Source organism: Leptopilina boulardi, unplaced genomic scaffold (genome assembly GCF_019393585.1).
Source record: "Leptopilina boulardi isolate dan_hultmark-lab unplaced genomic scaffold, ZJU_Lbou_2.1 LbouV2_332, whole genome shotgun sequence".
In the NCBI taxonomy this organism is placed as follows: Eukaryota; Metazoa; Arthropoda; class Insecta; order Hymenoptera; family Figitidae; genus Leptopilina; species Leptopilina boulardi.
In genome coordinates, this window is record NW_026137899.1 from 4,135,206 (window position 1) to 4,151,280 (window position 16,075).

At 29.8% G+C, this 16,075-nt stretch overlaps 1 protein-coding gene across 2 annotated transcripts in view; it reads left to right on the forward strand.

The window, feature by feature from the left end:
- The window catches only part of LOC127285397 (43 kDa receptor-associated protein of the synapse homolog), a 305,412-nt gene that overhangs the window by 188,371 nt on the left and 100,966 nt on the right, over positions 1-16,075 (forward strand). For both annotated transcript variants that reach the window (XM_051311389.1, XM_051311388.1), the window contains one exon: positions 3,339-3,498. In XM_051311389.1, the coding sequence (XP_051167346.1) occupies positions 3,339-3,498 (160 nt within the window). The remainder of the gene's footprint in view (positions 1-3,338; positions 3,499-16,075) is intronic.

The following is a 16,075-nucleotide window of genomic DNA, read 5'->3' on the forward strand; positions in this document are numbered from 1 at the left end:
TTTAAAAGAAATATAACATTTGGCTGCAGTTGACTTGGCAACGCTGCATTTATTGTGTAGTGTTGGCTAACATGAGTAAAACTTTCGTTGTCTATTTTCATCTCAGTCCGTCGTAGGTTATCTCATTTCCTTTCTCGCTTACTCTGTCAGTGTATTTGCTGACAACTTCACATAGTATGCGCGTGTGTTGTCAAATGTCAATTGACAAACCTAACCCCAAATAAAATGCAAACATGGAAAGTGTTCTAAGGTATAAAGGCAGATTTATTAATAAAAAACAATTAGATAGGCGTGTTAAACAATTTTCTTTTTCAATTTAACACATTTTGTTTTTTATTACATTACATTTCGTATTTCAAATTATAAAATTACTTTAAACCATAGAATTGTTATTGCAAAAAATATATCTATTTATTAAATATAATTAATTTTTTTTCAATTAAATTAATAATTATGATTATCATAATCATAGCATTAAATTTTTTTAAATTAATTATCAAGATAAAAATTAATTGAAATAGCTAACATTGATCATTTTAATATCCATTAAGATTTGTTATTTATTTTTTTGTAATCGATTGTTAATAACTAAATTTATAAATTTTTGTAAAAAAATAAACCATTTTTTAACATTTTTTAAAATTTAATATATTAAGTTAAAATTGTTTTTTTTCATAAAAACGTTTAAAATAAAAGTTTGTATTTTATTGTATTTTTGAATTCTCGCGGGTAAAGTCAACGCGTTGATCACATTACAGTGTTGCCGTCGTTTCAATGCCCCTGTCCGAAATACTGCTTGAATGCATGATTTCTAATTGATTTTTATTAATTATCTTTAAAACTATGCGGTGAAAATACAATATTATTAAATGTTTACAATCAGAAATGTTTCCGCTATTCAATTCAAAGTTTTTTTAAACAGTGTAACCTTTTTTTATGCACTTTTATTGATATTTTGTCTCACCTTAGAACACTATCCCATAAGAGCCTATGTATAAAATGTGAACTTTGACTTCAATTTTCTCAAAAAGTATACGGTAAATCATTTTCATACTTGGTGGAAAATTGAATGGCATCCCAGACATTAGGAAAAAAAATATTTCAAACTTTTTTAACCTTTTTCAAAATACCCCCGAACCTCCTTAAAATTGATATCTTATTTCACCAATTTTTTTTACAAAAAAATTGATTTCTTTCTACAATGTTTTTGATTAAATAGTACATTTTTCACCAATAATTCCGTTTGAAATTAATTTTTTTCAAATTTTTTTTTAATAAAAAAATTAATTTTTTCAACAATATTTTTGATAACATAATTTATTTTTTAAACAATATTTTTCAAAAAAAATTAAATTTTTCACCATTATTTTTAATTAAATAATAATTTTTTTTCATCAATATTTCCTTTAAAAAAGTTTTTTTTCAACAATATTATTAATAAAAAATTGGTTCTTCATCAATATTTTTGATAAAAAAATGTATTTTTTACCAATTTTTTTGATTAATAAATAAATTTTTTTTGATGAAATAATACATTTTTTTCACCATTATTTACGTTTATAATTAATTTTTTCAAATTTTTTTTTGATAAAAAAATTAATTTTTTTAACAATAATATATTTTTATTAAAATATTAATTTTTTTAAATGAAAAAATACATTTTTTACTAATATTTCCGTTGAACAAATAATTTTGCTTTTGATACAAAAATATAGAAAAAATTTTAAAAAAAGAAAATAAGAGTGCAGGAGTGGGATTACGAATAGCAACAGGGCTACGAAGATTTCGCTACGTAGCGATTTAAAGCAACATTCACTTAACAAAAATTTTTAGTTGCAGATTTAAGTTAGCACAATTATTTTGCAGGTAAAATTCAAAGATAGAAATTATATTATAAGTACTTTTTAAAGCGGCAAGTATGAAGTTAAAAATTATGGATTCAGGTTAAATTTATTCGAATAATCATAATATTTAATCAAATAATTTTTAGTAAATTATTTTATTGTAAAATAACAGTTGGCAAACATGAAGTTAGAGAATTGTTTCCACCTTCATGTCGTATTGGTTTGCTACGTAGATAAAATCTTTTAGGAAATTGACATGAATTCTATGTCAAAGGTCTTATCTACTGGGGTTATGTTTATATTCTCTTTGGAATTACAATCTTGCAGTTTAAGTTTTTAAAAAACTGTCAACTCTATTTTATTTTGGACATCATTTAGAACAAATTTCACTAAAAATATGTAAGTTTTTAACCCTAAATAGTAAAAAGTGCTACATAGCGACTAGCGCTATTCGTAATCCCACTACTGCCACCTACCTGCTAAAAAGCGTGGCTCTATTGATTTTACCGACAAATGTTGACAATCAACTGCAATATATTGAAATTAATAAAAACATAAAAATTTTATAGTTATTCAATAATAATCATCTTAAAATGCATAAAATTTTAAAAATTATATTATCAATTTCATTATTTTTATACATTTTAGATAAAATTTCAATTTCGATCTCGTGCTTCACAAATGCTCCGCCAATTTCGTGGAGCATTCGCATCATACAATCCGCCAGGGAATATAATAATATTAATTGATAAATAATATATACAGCCGCGATAAGAAATGAATTTTGAAATTTCTCGCCATTTTCGGCAACCAATATGCACTACTCGCAGCTTAAAGGCAAGAAATTTATTCTGACAGTTGCTCGTGTATCACCTCGGTTAGGGTATTGCGTTTGCGTCTGTCGAACCCGCGTTCGATACCCGATTCCCCTCAATTCATTTTCAACATTACTTTCGCAATGCTGGGTTTCTGAAATATGTTGCGGTTAGATATATGAGACTTCAAATTGAAGAATTTGATTTTTTTCATTTTTTACAATTATTAATTTTTAACTGCAAGCTTCCAGGAAGATTTTAGGAAGCTTTAAGGAAAATATTTGAAAGCTTTCCTCGATATTCCGGTGGTCGATTCCCTAGAGAATCCAGTGATAGCTTTCTTTGAAGCGGACATCTTAAACTTCTTGAAAGTTTCCTGGAAGCTTCCATTTAAATCTCACCAATCGTGCTGTATACGTATCCGTTCCGACTAATTGTCCTAGTAAAATTAACTATATTTCGAACTCAACTTTGACCAAGATTGTCTAGTGGGTTCCTCTCGTATACAGGCAAATTAGTCAACTTCTGGTATACGGATGTTAGGAATTTTTTTCAGTGTATGTTTATCTAAAAACGAAAAATGAATAAAATCGCAAAGGTGGCCCTTAAATCTCATGTTAAACATTTCATATACTTCCTGCAAAAATTAGAGAATAATTAATTAAAAACCATTTTTTAGCTTATACAACGAATGTGATCAATGTGCTACTGCTGGTCTTGTTCACTTAACTGTCGGTCGGGTTCATTTGGAATTAGCTGGATTTTGTAAAGCATTAGAAGCCTTCCAAAGAGCGCATAAAATTGCTCATTCCATTCAAGATCCTTCTTTGGAGTTACAGGTCAATAACATTTTTACTCTCTTTTTCTTTTATTTATATTTTGAAATTTTTTCTAATATTAACTTTAATGTAGTTCATTTTTATCTATTTTATATGATTTATTTTACAATTTTTTTATATATCTTGCACTTATAATTATTTTTTGTCCCTGGTGGATAGGTTCAAGCGTATTTTGAGCGATTTCGATTAGAAATCGCTTAACTTCGCTTACAGTGAAAATTTATCGATAAATTGTTAAAAAAATTATATAAAATTGAAAAAAAGCTAAATTAGTGTGTATATATATGAGAGATTCTTTTTCAATCGCCCAGCCCAAAAAGTCAATGTTCTGGGATTGGCTTCATACTTTAGTAAATTGTTGTCCTATATGATAGTAATAAATCCCTAAAATATAAACTCATTAATAAAATATTTGTAGAAATTAGAGAAGGTTGAAGTTTTGACGTTAAGGGTAACGTTGTCATTTTCAAAACCGTATAACTATGATAGAAGTTAATGGATTTTAATTTACCTATAATGAATTTTAATGCATTTTTCACGTACTTTTCAAAAATTTTTACGAAATTAAAAAAAAAAATTTTTTGACCTCTTTTTTTCAAAATCAACCCTTATTTTTCCATTTTCACCATTTCGGGATTTTTTTTTTATTCTCATTGGAAAGCTGATGTTTTTTCCCATGAGCTATGTAAATATGAAAGTGGGACAACAATAATTTTGTGAGAAACATAATATTATATTAGGCGGTGCCTACCTAAATCCTCGAAGATGATCTCTAGGTATACCCGTTATCAGTACCGCCTACTTTAATATTCTGTTTCTCACAAAATTATTGTTGTCCCACTTTCATATTTTCATAGCTCATCGGAAAAAACCTCAGCTTTCCAATGAAAATAAAAAAAAAATCGGACAAGTGCGAGTTACACTCGCATTAAAACCGAGGTTTCCGTACCCCTAATCCTAAAATTTGATGGGTTTAAAGTGTGAAGGCCGATGGAAAAATTCAAATTTTGTTTAATTTTGAGCATGGAAATACATTTCATAAGTTTTTAAAAATTTTTTAATTTTTTTTATCATTTAACATTTTCAATTTTATGATTTTTTTTAGATTTCACCAAGTAATAAAAATATCAACAAATAAAAAATGTCAAAAGATAAAAAAAATAGCAAATGATAAAAAAAAGAAAATGGCAAATTATAAAGAATGGCAAAACACTACAAAAAAATATAGCAAGCACAATTGGAGTTCTCGCTATATTTTTTTGTAATCTACACGCAAAAATACGTAAAAGTGTATAAATTTGAAACTCTTTAGATAAAATATTCTTTGTTTTTTGGGGAAAAATAATGATTTTTATCGAAAATTATCAGTTTTTCCTTGAAAACACTATGATAATTAACTCCAATCGTTCTCGCTATATTTTTTTTGTAATCTACACGTAAAAATACGTAAAAAAGTATAAATTTGGATCCCTTAGGATAAAATATGAACTGCCTTTGTCAAATATTGTGTGCGCTAGGAGGATTAATCGCTTTTTTTCAAAATTTTTGATTTTTCCTTGACAACGCTATGTAAATTAATCCGAATCATGTTCGCTATATTTTTCCCGTAATTTTCACGTAAAAATACATAAGTGTACCAAATTTGAGCTCTCTATGTAAAAAGATGTGGCAACCAGGGGGGGGGGTACATAGTCATTTTTAGGGATTTTTCGTAAAAAATCATGGTTTTTCCTTGACAACGCTATGATAATTAATTCCTATGAGATTCGCTATATTGTTCCTGTAATCTACACGCCAAAATACACATGTATACCAAATTTCAGCCCTCTAGATAAATTTGTGTGGCCGCTAGGGGGGGGGGGGTACATGCCTTGCTTCACTAGTCTCATTAATAGGGTTCCCCCTTCGGGTACGGAACCCTAAAAAAATACCCGAAGGAGTGAAAATCGAAAAATAAGGGTTGATTTTGAAAAAAAGAGGTCAAAAATTTTTTTTTTTAATTTCGTAAAAATTTTTGAAAAGTACGTGAAAAATGCATTAAAATTCATTATAGGTAAATTAAAATCCATTAACTTTTGTCATAGTAATACGGATTTGAAAATGACAATGTTACCCTTAACGTCAAAACTTCAACCCCCTCTACTTTCTACAAATATTTTTTTAATGAGTTTATATTTTAGGGATTTATTACTATCATATAGGACAACAATTTACTAAAGTATGAAGCCAATCCCAGAACATTGACTTTTTGGGCTGGGGCGATTAAAAAAGAATCTCTCATATATGGTTTGTGGAAAAAGTGTGATAATCCTGGCGGATTATATGCGATGCGAATGCTGCATGAAATTCGCGAAAAATTCATGGAACACGAATTTGAGATTGAAATTCTGTCCAATATGTATAAAAAATGATAAAATTGATAGTATAGTTATTAAAATTAATAAGTTTTATGCATTTTAAGATAATTATTGTTAAATAATTATACAAATTTAATGTATTTATTAATTACAATCTAATACAGTTTATTATCAACATTTGCCGATAAAATCAATAGAGACGCGCTTTTTGGCAGGTAGGTGGCAGCTCTACTTTTTTCTTTTTAAATTTTTTCTGTATTTTTTTATCAAAAGCAAAACTCTTATTTATTATACGGAAATATTGGTAAAATTTTTTTATTTTATCAAAAAAATTAATATTTTCATAAAAAATATTAGTGAAAAAAATAAATTTTTTATTGTTAAAATTTAGAACGCCAGCCCTTTATTTAGTTACTATAAGCGCCGTTGTGCTACTAAGTCTAGCTTATATGATTTTCGACCATCTATCTTTCTGGTCTATGATTATGTGATTTTGAATCTCCGATTCACCTCGTGTGTTCCTCTCATTCTTAAAAGATGCGTATTAAACTTAATTAATGAAAGATATTTTTTCTATAAATAAAGTGTTCTCATTTATTTCGTTTATCTCCTAACCATCCAACATTTATCAAAAATGGTGGTAAAAAACAATTTTTTTATCAAAAGATTTTTTCAAAAATATAGCCAAAGAAAGATTTATTTTTAAAATGAATATTCATGAAAAAATAATTGTTCATAATTTTTTATACATTTTGGACAGACTTTCAATCTCAACCTCGTGTTTCATGAATTTTCAGCGAAATTCGTGGAGTATTCGCATCGCATACAATCGGCTGGATTATCAGAATTTTTCCACAAATCATATATATACACACTGATTTACTTTAATTTTTTAATTTTACATAATTTTTTTAACAATTTATCGATAAATTTTAACTCTAAGCAAAGTTAAGCGATTACTAAGCGAAATCGCTCTAAAAAAAGCTTGAACCAATCTGCCAGGGTAATTGGAGTCAATGAAAATCTTACAAATGTTTCAATTACAGCGACGTAAAAAAGTTGATCTCAAATTATTAAATTAATAACACAGGTCTACAAGGTATTTTTTTGAGATATCAGAGTGGTTCCTAATGTACTTTTGTGTCCTGAACACGATCCAAATTTCGGTTCGTTTGCGTTTGAGGCAATATATTGCAAAAAATTATTGAAATATTGGTAAAATTGATATAAGTAAGTAATAATTAATGTTTTCTGAGTCAATTTATGCAATATTATTGGATAATTAAGCTCTTATTATTAAATAATTACCTTTTTTAAAGAGTAGTGTATTTACCTGTCATTGTATACTCTATTTTGTATGATTGAAAAAAAGGAAATGACAGAAAATCAACTTTTTTCCTATTAAATTAATATTAATTATTTTTGTTATTTATACAATAAACTTATAGTAAATAATTAAATATATAATATATAAAAATGTTTGTTGTAACCTTAATATATGCATATTACCAACGTAATACACGCGTTGATAAATAGATGGCGTTCAAAAACAGTTTGTGAATTTTTTTTGTGTCATTTTGCGGATTAAAAAAATTCAAGGATGCCCTAAATATTTTATAAAATAATTTTTTTGAGACTACTGTTACTTGTTTCGCAAATGATTTAATTTATTTTATAGAAAATGATGATGAGGAATTATAGACATATAATATTAGAATGAATATCATTATTAACAACAATCAAGTAATGTAATAAACTAACAAACATATTAAATAAAACTAAATGAACTCAACACTCATCACACAAGCCATCATCAAGCTCGTCCACCACGTGGACACACAATTATTTAGTCATCCACTACATGGATATTCGGATAGTTATTCAATTGATTCACCCACCAGGTGGGTATTAAGAATTATTTGATATTAATGCAAATCAACTTACCGATCCCTCAATTTATTTTAATGGTTCAATTCCGTCTGAAGTTCGTCACAAAATTAAATTATACAACACAAATTAACAATGAAATTAAATAAATCAACTTTATTATTCAGATCTCAGCTTCGCAAATCATACAACAACGGGCTTTCATCGGTCACTGACTTCCCGATCCTTTCCCCCACTACTTCTAGCTCCACTGAAGGACCCTTACCCATCTTGGTGCCCGGGTCCGCAACATCCTCCCCAACGGTACGGGAGGTTGGTTCTTCCGTACCCAAATTTGATGGAACTAACACTATGATTTTGTTTGAAGAACGTTTTACATTTTTTCCCCGCGAAAGGAGATCTACTACGCGTACGCGGCCATATTTTCCTGGATATGTCTTTGTTATTTTACTTCTCGGCCAGGTGTTTTGAGGTATTGTTGGATCCGCAATTAGCACTATGTCTCCTACAGCTAAATTTCGTACATCGTGATTTCAACGTTTTCTTACAACTAACACCGGTAGGTATTCTCTTACTTATCTTGTCCAGAACATGTCAGCTAGTTTTTGGGCTGTTCGCCACTGTTTTCTACAACAAAGATCTTCACTTTGGAATTCTCCCGAAGTTATCGAACGAGATGATGATCCCAACAGCCAATGATTTGGAGTGAGTGCTTTTGGATTTTTTGGGTCAACTGATACTTTCGTTAGTGGCCTACTGCTGATAGTGTGTTTCGCTTCTGTTAGTAATGTTCTGAGAACTTCTTCTTTCGGTGCCCTTTCTTTTAATATCACTGACAATGATTTTTTTACACTTCTAACTAACCTCTCCCAACTTCCGCCCATATGTGGTGTTGAGGGGGGTATGAATTTCCATTTGATTCCCATGTTTGTCGCCATTTCGTTAAATTTCGCTGAATCGATTTCTTCAATCACCTTTTTCAACTCAGAACTTGCTCCCACGAAATTTGTTCCATTATCCGAGAATATTTCCCGAGGAATCCCGCGACGGTTACTCATCCATTTTTCAACGCATTTATTTCTTGGAAAAAGCATTCATATTGAGCCTTTTTTATTAGATATTTCTCACCATTCTTTAAATCTTCGGGTGTTAATTCATTTGTTCGCTCGTGTTTCCATATTTGGTCGGTTATTAAAATTAGGGCTGTACTACGAATCAAGCGTAACCATTTGCTGAAATTTTTTATATTCGGAGTCTCGAATATGTTTATTTCCTTTGCGAGTCCCACAAATTCCCTTTTAATTTCAATAACTAGATCATTATCGTATTGCCTTTATAGTAGTTTTATCCCTTGTTGCGCAGTCCGCTGGATTTTCTTTACTAGGTACCCATTTCCATTCTTCCGTATCCGTTAGTTCGTCAATTTCTCCTAAACGATGTGCGACAGAAGATTGATATTTCACAATTTTTATTAAACGCTCTCGGAATTTGATGATTCTGCATTTGACTTAGATTTGTTACCAAACCTTTCCAATTTATAAAATCTGAATCTTTTAATCGTTCGTCCCAAGTTATTCCACTGCGCCAAACATCCTGAAGTAATATCTTGCTCCGTACAACGAAGGGCAGTTGTAACGTGGTAATTTAATTACCCCGATTAAAACAGTTTTCAGAGGTTTCGCCGAAAACTAAGTTATTAGTAGAATTTTTAATATTAATTGAATATCGCGTTTTTGATAAAAAGTAAGAAAAATAATAGCCAAGCCCGGACTCAACCTTTATATTTTTCTTTATTGGTTATTATTTTGTAAAAGATATTTATTGTATTTTTTATATATAAATCTTACTTTATGTACTTTGTTTATAATAATTTGTAAAAGAAAACATGTACGAATTATTACTGAAAAAGAGCGATTTTATATTTCTCAATAAATAGAGAAATCCACATTTGCTCAGATTATTATTTTGTTATTTTATAAAACTTGATCAGTCGGGTGAGAAAGAAAATTTCAATGAAGAGGATCTTCACATTTTTGGACATTATATTATTAATTATTCACATAATTAATAATCACATCAGATATTGATTGGGATCTGACACGGAAGTATACCGAGGATGTCAACCCTCAGGGGCCACACGCATTGCGCAGGACACTGGGTCAGGCGACCCTGCTGTTGCCAATCAGTTCGAGTTTGGCTACTCACCGATTAATACACAAAATCAATTTATTATTTATCTCGTTTAAATGTTTTACCGGTATAACCGCAATTAAGGAATATCGGAAGATATTAAATAAAATAAAAGGTTAGTGAGCAGTTCTTCCTGTCATTTGGCATCTTTATAGTGAATTTGTACGGAAAAACCAAGAATAAACAGGAAAATATTGGCCGACCGCATGGCAAGGAAAATGGACGCCAACCTGTTCTCGCCGGCTGATCTCACCGCCTAGTAGTGTGGATTTCTCGAGTGAAATAATTGAGTTATTTAATAAATTCAGAAATAATTTATATAAAAATTATTTTAATTGCAGTGTTTTATTTATTAAATTCAGTGTAGTGTGTCGTTCTCTCTCACCTGTGTATGTAACTCACGTCCTGAGAATAAAATAAATGTTTCGCTTAGTGTAATGTGTGAACTCGCGGTAAGTCGAGCTAGCCTGGGTAGAGTTCACAGTTCGAAACGGTCAACGGGGATCCGGGTAATCTTTTACCTGGCGCTGAGGAGGAACCTCTAAACGGATCACCGTTGGTCTTTTTATAAATTCGAAGCGTGGAATTTATAAATCGGAAAAGTTTATAATCAACGCCATTTTTGTAGCGTCTTCTCTATGGAATTTTCCTTTGAGCACATGTTCGACGGGAATATAGGAAATTCGTAGAGAGAGATAGAGAATATCGTTACACAGTATGATCCCTAATGCATCAAAGATCGACATGATAATGCGTAACATCTCTCGTTTTGGCGGTCTTTGATGTCCTTCAAGTATGTTTGCTGGAATATTTTTAGAGTCAAAGCCGAACGTGAGACAATCCCTTTTCGGATTCCATTCTAGTCCAAGGGTTTTCTCGTTTAATCCTTCACCCTTCAATAAGTCAACATTTTGTTTTTCTTCCTTTGCTTTATTTAAACTTCTGATCAATTGCTGTTCGTTGCTTGTCCAATTTCTATTTTCGAAACCGGCTTCATTTTGTATATGGGCATATCTCTAGAACTTTTAAACTTAATGTTATCGCTCATTATGATACCTTAAAAATTTTTTTAATAATTTTTCAATACCATAATTTGACCAATTATAGGGCTTTTTAAATGTATCATGCGTTATATAATTTTTTTAATTATGTAGGAAATGACGAACGTAAGTTAAAGTGGTGAAATCGACAGTTTCTAGTGTGTGATATTGACTGTTTTTTTTAGTTTAGGGACTGTAACCTTTTTAACGAAACATTGTGTGTCTTGTGGCTTGCAATAGAAGTAGGTGGGAGTGTAAAGAACTAAAAAATCCATGAAACAATGATGTGCCTCAAATTGAATAAAAACTATGTAGCTTCAAACTTGCGAGGCAACTTTTTCAAAATTTCTACAAGTTAGCAGTTAAACTGATATAACTTTTTTAACGAAGGTTTTTGAGTAACGGCACAACGGGATTATATTATCTACCTAATAAGAAGTAATTTGAACCCATACAGGAATGTGTGCCTCCTTTACACAAAAAATGCAATGACTTCAAACATTAAATTTTAAAACGTAACTTAAATCAAAATACCACATATTTGAAAAGCACATGTTGAATTTTGCTTCTAAATGCTCCTAACTCATTGTAATCTCTTCTAATGCATTATAAAAGTATACAGAAAAATCGTTAACCTTTGCACACTTCATTAAAACTGTATAATTAATAATGAATATAAACCTAAACTGTCCGACGGGTAGTTTGTGAAGAAAAGTAAGTATTAACTAATAGATGTGTTTAAATCTGGCTGATATTTCTCACTTGAAGGTTTTTGGGGTCGCTGCGACTACTAATCTGAATTTTAAATTTTCCAAAATTCAAAATGGCGAATCCAATATGGCGGACGACTTTTTAAAAAAGTGATCCCATTGGCCTCAAATTTGTTACTCGGGGGTTTATGGGGTCGCTGATTACGAATCGGAACTTAATTTTTCAAAATTCAAAATGGTGGATCCAAAATTGCAAACAAAATTTTTTAAAAAATTTTTAAAAATTTAAATTTTTATAAATTCAAAAATTGTTATAAACTACATTTACTTATGACTTAATAAGCCATAGGACATAAAATTTTCGAAACTGTAGCATTAAATATCTCAATATTAAATTACACATTTTGATTTTTAAAATTTTAGTTTATATTATAATATTATATTTGGGTTTTAAAATAAGTGCAGTTTCGTAATCAGTTACCTCAGAAAACCCTAGGCATAAATTTTTATAAAAATTGAATAATTGAAAAATATCTTTCTGATATATTTGAAACACCATTGTAAATATTAGTAATAAAACTTTAAATTTTATGGACATGGTTACAAAAACTAATGTACGAAAACCCCCAAGTAACAAATTTCAGGCCAATTGGATCAATTTTTTTAAAAGTTGTCCGCCATATTGGATCCGCCATTTTGAATTTTGAAAAACTAAGTTCAGATTCGTAATCACCGACCCAAAAAAACCCCGAATAACAAATTTCTGATAAATTCGATCAATTTTTTTAAAAGTTGTCCGCCATATTGGATCCGCCATTTTGAATTTTGAAAAAATAACGTCGGATTTGTAATCAGCGACCAAAAAAATCCGCGAGTAACAAATTTCAGTCAGTTTTAAACACATCTACAGATTTTGGGCAGGTTTTTTGCAATAAGGCCTACTGTGCTGCGTAACAATGTGTAAAAATGAGTTACGCAAATTTTTTATAGTATTTGATCAATACTGAAATCAATAAAATTTGTTTCACGAATGTGCCCTTGTTGTCGCCGTAAGAAACAACTAATAATATTATTTTTGTGAGTTGGTTACTCAACTGAGAACAAACTCTACTTTATTTATTTAACAAGCAAAGTACAAAAACTTGGAGATAATCAATCCTTCCAAAGCTTCACTGAGTCTTTTTGGAAGACAATTTACTAACCGTGCTATTACTTTGAATAGCGACTAATTAATCTGACCACACCTGCTTATGCATTAGTTTTAAAGGACTGTGCAATAGTCCCCACTCTTTACAATACACACTCATACTTCATACTGTCGACACCTCCCCCCTTTAAACTATCGATGATTTTCAAATTAACATTTATTTAAAAATTCGATGCAGGTTTCCTTCTAGGAGGTTTCAAATGTAATTCAAAATTTAATCCTGGTAGATTTTTCTCAGTAGTTACAAACTGCGTTGGACCTGTATTGTTAAAACTACGATTTGTATAACAGTTCCCAATACAATATCTTATTTAATTTTAAATACACTGTATAATTCCCGTTTTAAACATTATATAGAAGATTATAATTACAATACTTGCATATCCTATGTACTCTAAATACGTCAAAGACTTTTCTGTCCAACTCTTAAATCTTTCATGTGTCTTTAATTTATCTAGCATCGCTTCGGTATCTTCCATACTAATTTTCGCTTCTTTTATTCTTTCTAAATTAAGAAATCTTGGTAATTTTGGTAATTTATCATTAATTAATTTTAAATCGTCTTTCTCAAAATCTAATTCTATTGTGATTTTATCCTCAAAGTATCTACTTATATTTTTCATCGGTTTATTAAGATCTAGCTTTATTTCATTCGTATATAGCTTACATCTATTCCCTGTTATTAGATAAGTACCCAATTTTTTACCATTATAATTATTATTTTCGCATACTATATCTATAACTGTTTCTTTTACAAATATACATATGTAACCTGTTTCTGTTTTCATAAATGTTTCATCGCTGAGTAGTAATGGAGATTTTAGACAATTTCTGTTAGACATTTTTATTAAATCCGCGTCACAATTTTCTGTTTGATATATTAAATAATTCGGTTGATTTCTCTTACAAATTTTATAGTCTTCTATATTACTACATTTTTCTAAATCTGTCTTGTCAATCGGTACGTATTCAGTTTTCGTTTGCAAAATATATTCGTGGTTTAGTAAAACACCATAGCTTGACCATTAATTATTCGTTCTGGAATTGGTAAACTTCTTACTATTGTCATTTCTTTTTCATCTAAAATCGGAATTTTAATTATGTATACTAAGTGATGATTTTTTATAATTGTAGTAATTTCACTAATGTCTATAATATGTTGATAGTTTCTTTCATCGCTTTCGATGTGATATTTAGTCCTAAATTCCTTTTCAAATCCATCAATTGTTTCATGCAACATTCTAGGCGTTAAAATATGGGGGTTTATAATTCCATGTTAAAATCTCTTACTACTTTGTATATAGCTCTTTCTTTAGGTATTGTTTTTCTTCCATAAACTAATATTTTCCAAATATAATTTGTGTCTCTTATAGGTTTAAGTATATCTCTCAAGTTACTTATCGGTTCCAAAAGAGAATAATTTGCATACCCTTGCCTTTTTTCTTTAGTATATGTAATCAATTTTATAGTTTTTATTACCTTGAATTCGTCTTTACTTATTGATTGATCAATTTCTTCTGTCTGTGAATCTATTTCCATATTTTCGTATTTATTTTCGTCATCAATGATTGAGTTGTCGTCTTCTGTTTGCGTATCTACTTCCATGTTCTCATTTTCCTCGTTTACACCTGTAGTACGCGCGTTCTGCTGTTGTAACGTATCATACGTACCGTCTGTTGTCATCTGAACCCTTGGAATGCGCGATAAGGCGTCAGCGTTGGTGTTGGCAATTCCTTTTTTGTAAATAATTTCATAATTGTATTCTTCTAATTTTAGTCTCCATCTCATTAATCTGCTTGTCGGATCTTTTACATTAAATAACCAAACTAAGGGTTTGTGATCTGTTACAATTTTAAATCTTCGTCCAAAAAGATGGTGTCTAAAATGTTTAACTGCCCATACTATTCCTAATAATTCTTTTTCAGTAGTCGTGTAATTTATTTCTGCCTTATTTAAAGTTCTTGAAGCAAATGCTATTGGTTTATCTTCTCCGATGTGTCCTTGTGATAAAATTGCTCCTAATCCTTCATTTGATGCATCAGTTGTTAGAACAAAAACTTGATTCCAATTTGGAAATTGTAGTATCGGTGCTGTTATTAATTTATCTCTTAATTCGGAAAACGCGTTTTCTTCTTTCTGTGTCCACTCAAATGTAGTTTCCTTTCGTAGTAATTTAGTTAGTGGATTTGCTATTTTAGAGAAGTTTTTTATGAACTTCCTGTAATAAGCAATAAGTCCTAAGAATTGCTTAATCTGTTTTTGAGTTTTTGGTCTTGGATAATTTTTTACTTTGTCAATTCTATCTGGGTTTGGCTTTATACCTTCTTTTGTAATAACATGCCCTAAATATTCCAGTTCTGGACGCAGATATTCGCATTTATCTAACTGTAATTTGAGTCCAAATTGTCGTAGTCTTATAAATAAATTCTTCAAATTTTTAGTATGTTCTTCCAACGTTCTTCCGTAAACAATAATATCGTCAATATATGCAAAACATCCATTACCTATTAGTCCTTTTAATCCATTATTTATCATTCTTTGAAATGTTCGAGGGGCATTTTTTAAACCAAAAGGCATCCTATTATATTCATAATGACCTTCGTTTGTGCTAAAAGCTGCTTTTTCTTTGTCCTTGGGATTCATTCCTATCTGATGGAATCCGAAAGCAAGATCAAAACAAGAAAAGAATTTAGAATTTCCTAACTGCTGAAATATCTCATCAATACACGGTAAAGGATATTTGTCTAAAATGGTTTTTTCATTTAGTTTTCGATATTCTATAACAATTCGCCATTTTAATTTGCCTGAAGCGTCTTTTTTTTTGGGACTATCCATAACGGTGAATTGAAAGGAGACATACTTTCTCGAAGTATATTTTTCTTTAACATTTCTTTAACTATCGATGTATTCCTCGCTCGCTAACGCTCGCTCGGTTAAAATTAAACTTATTGTTGTTTACTTATTGTAGTTTATGTATATTATATATAAAATTTATGTTTTAAATTAATATCTTATTAATATTGTATAAAATTTATCTTAAAATTGAAAAAAGATGTTTCATAAAAATAGTTTGTAAGATTTTCTAAAAGCATAGAAGCAAAGCATTTTGATTTATTTGAAAATAATTGAAAATAGATTAATTTAGTTAAAGGCAAAGGATCGTTTCCTAATGGGAAAATGTCGTGA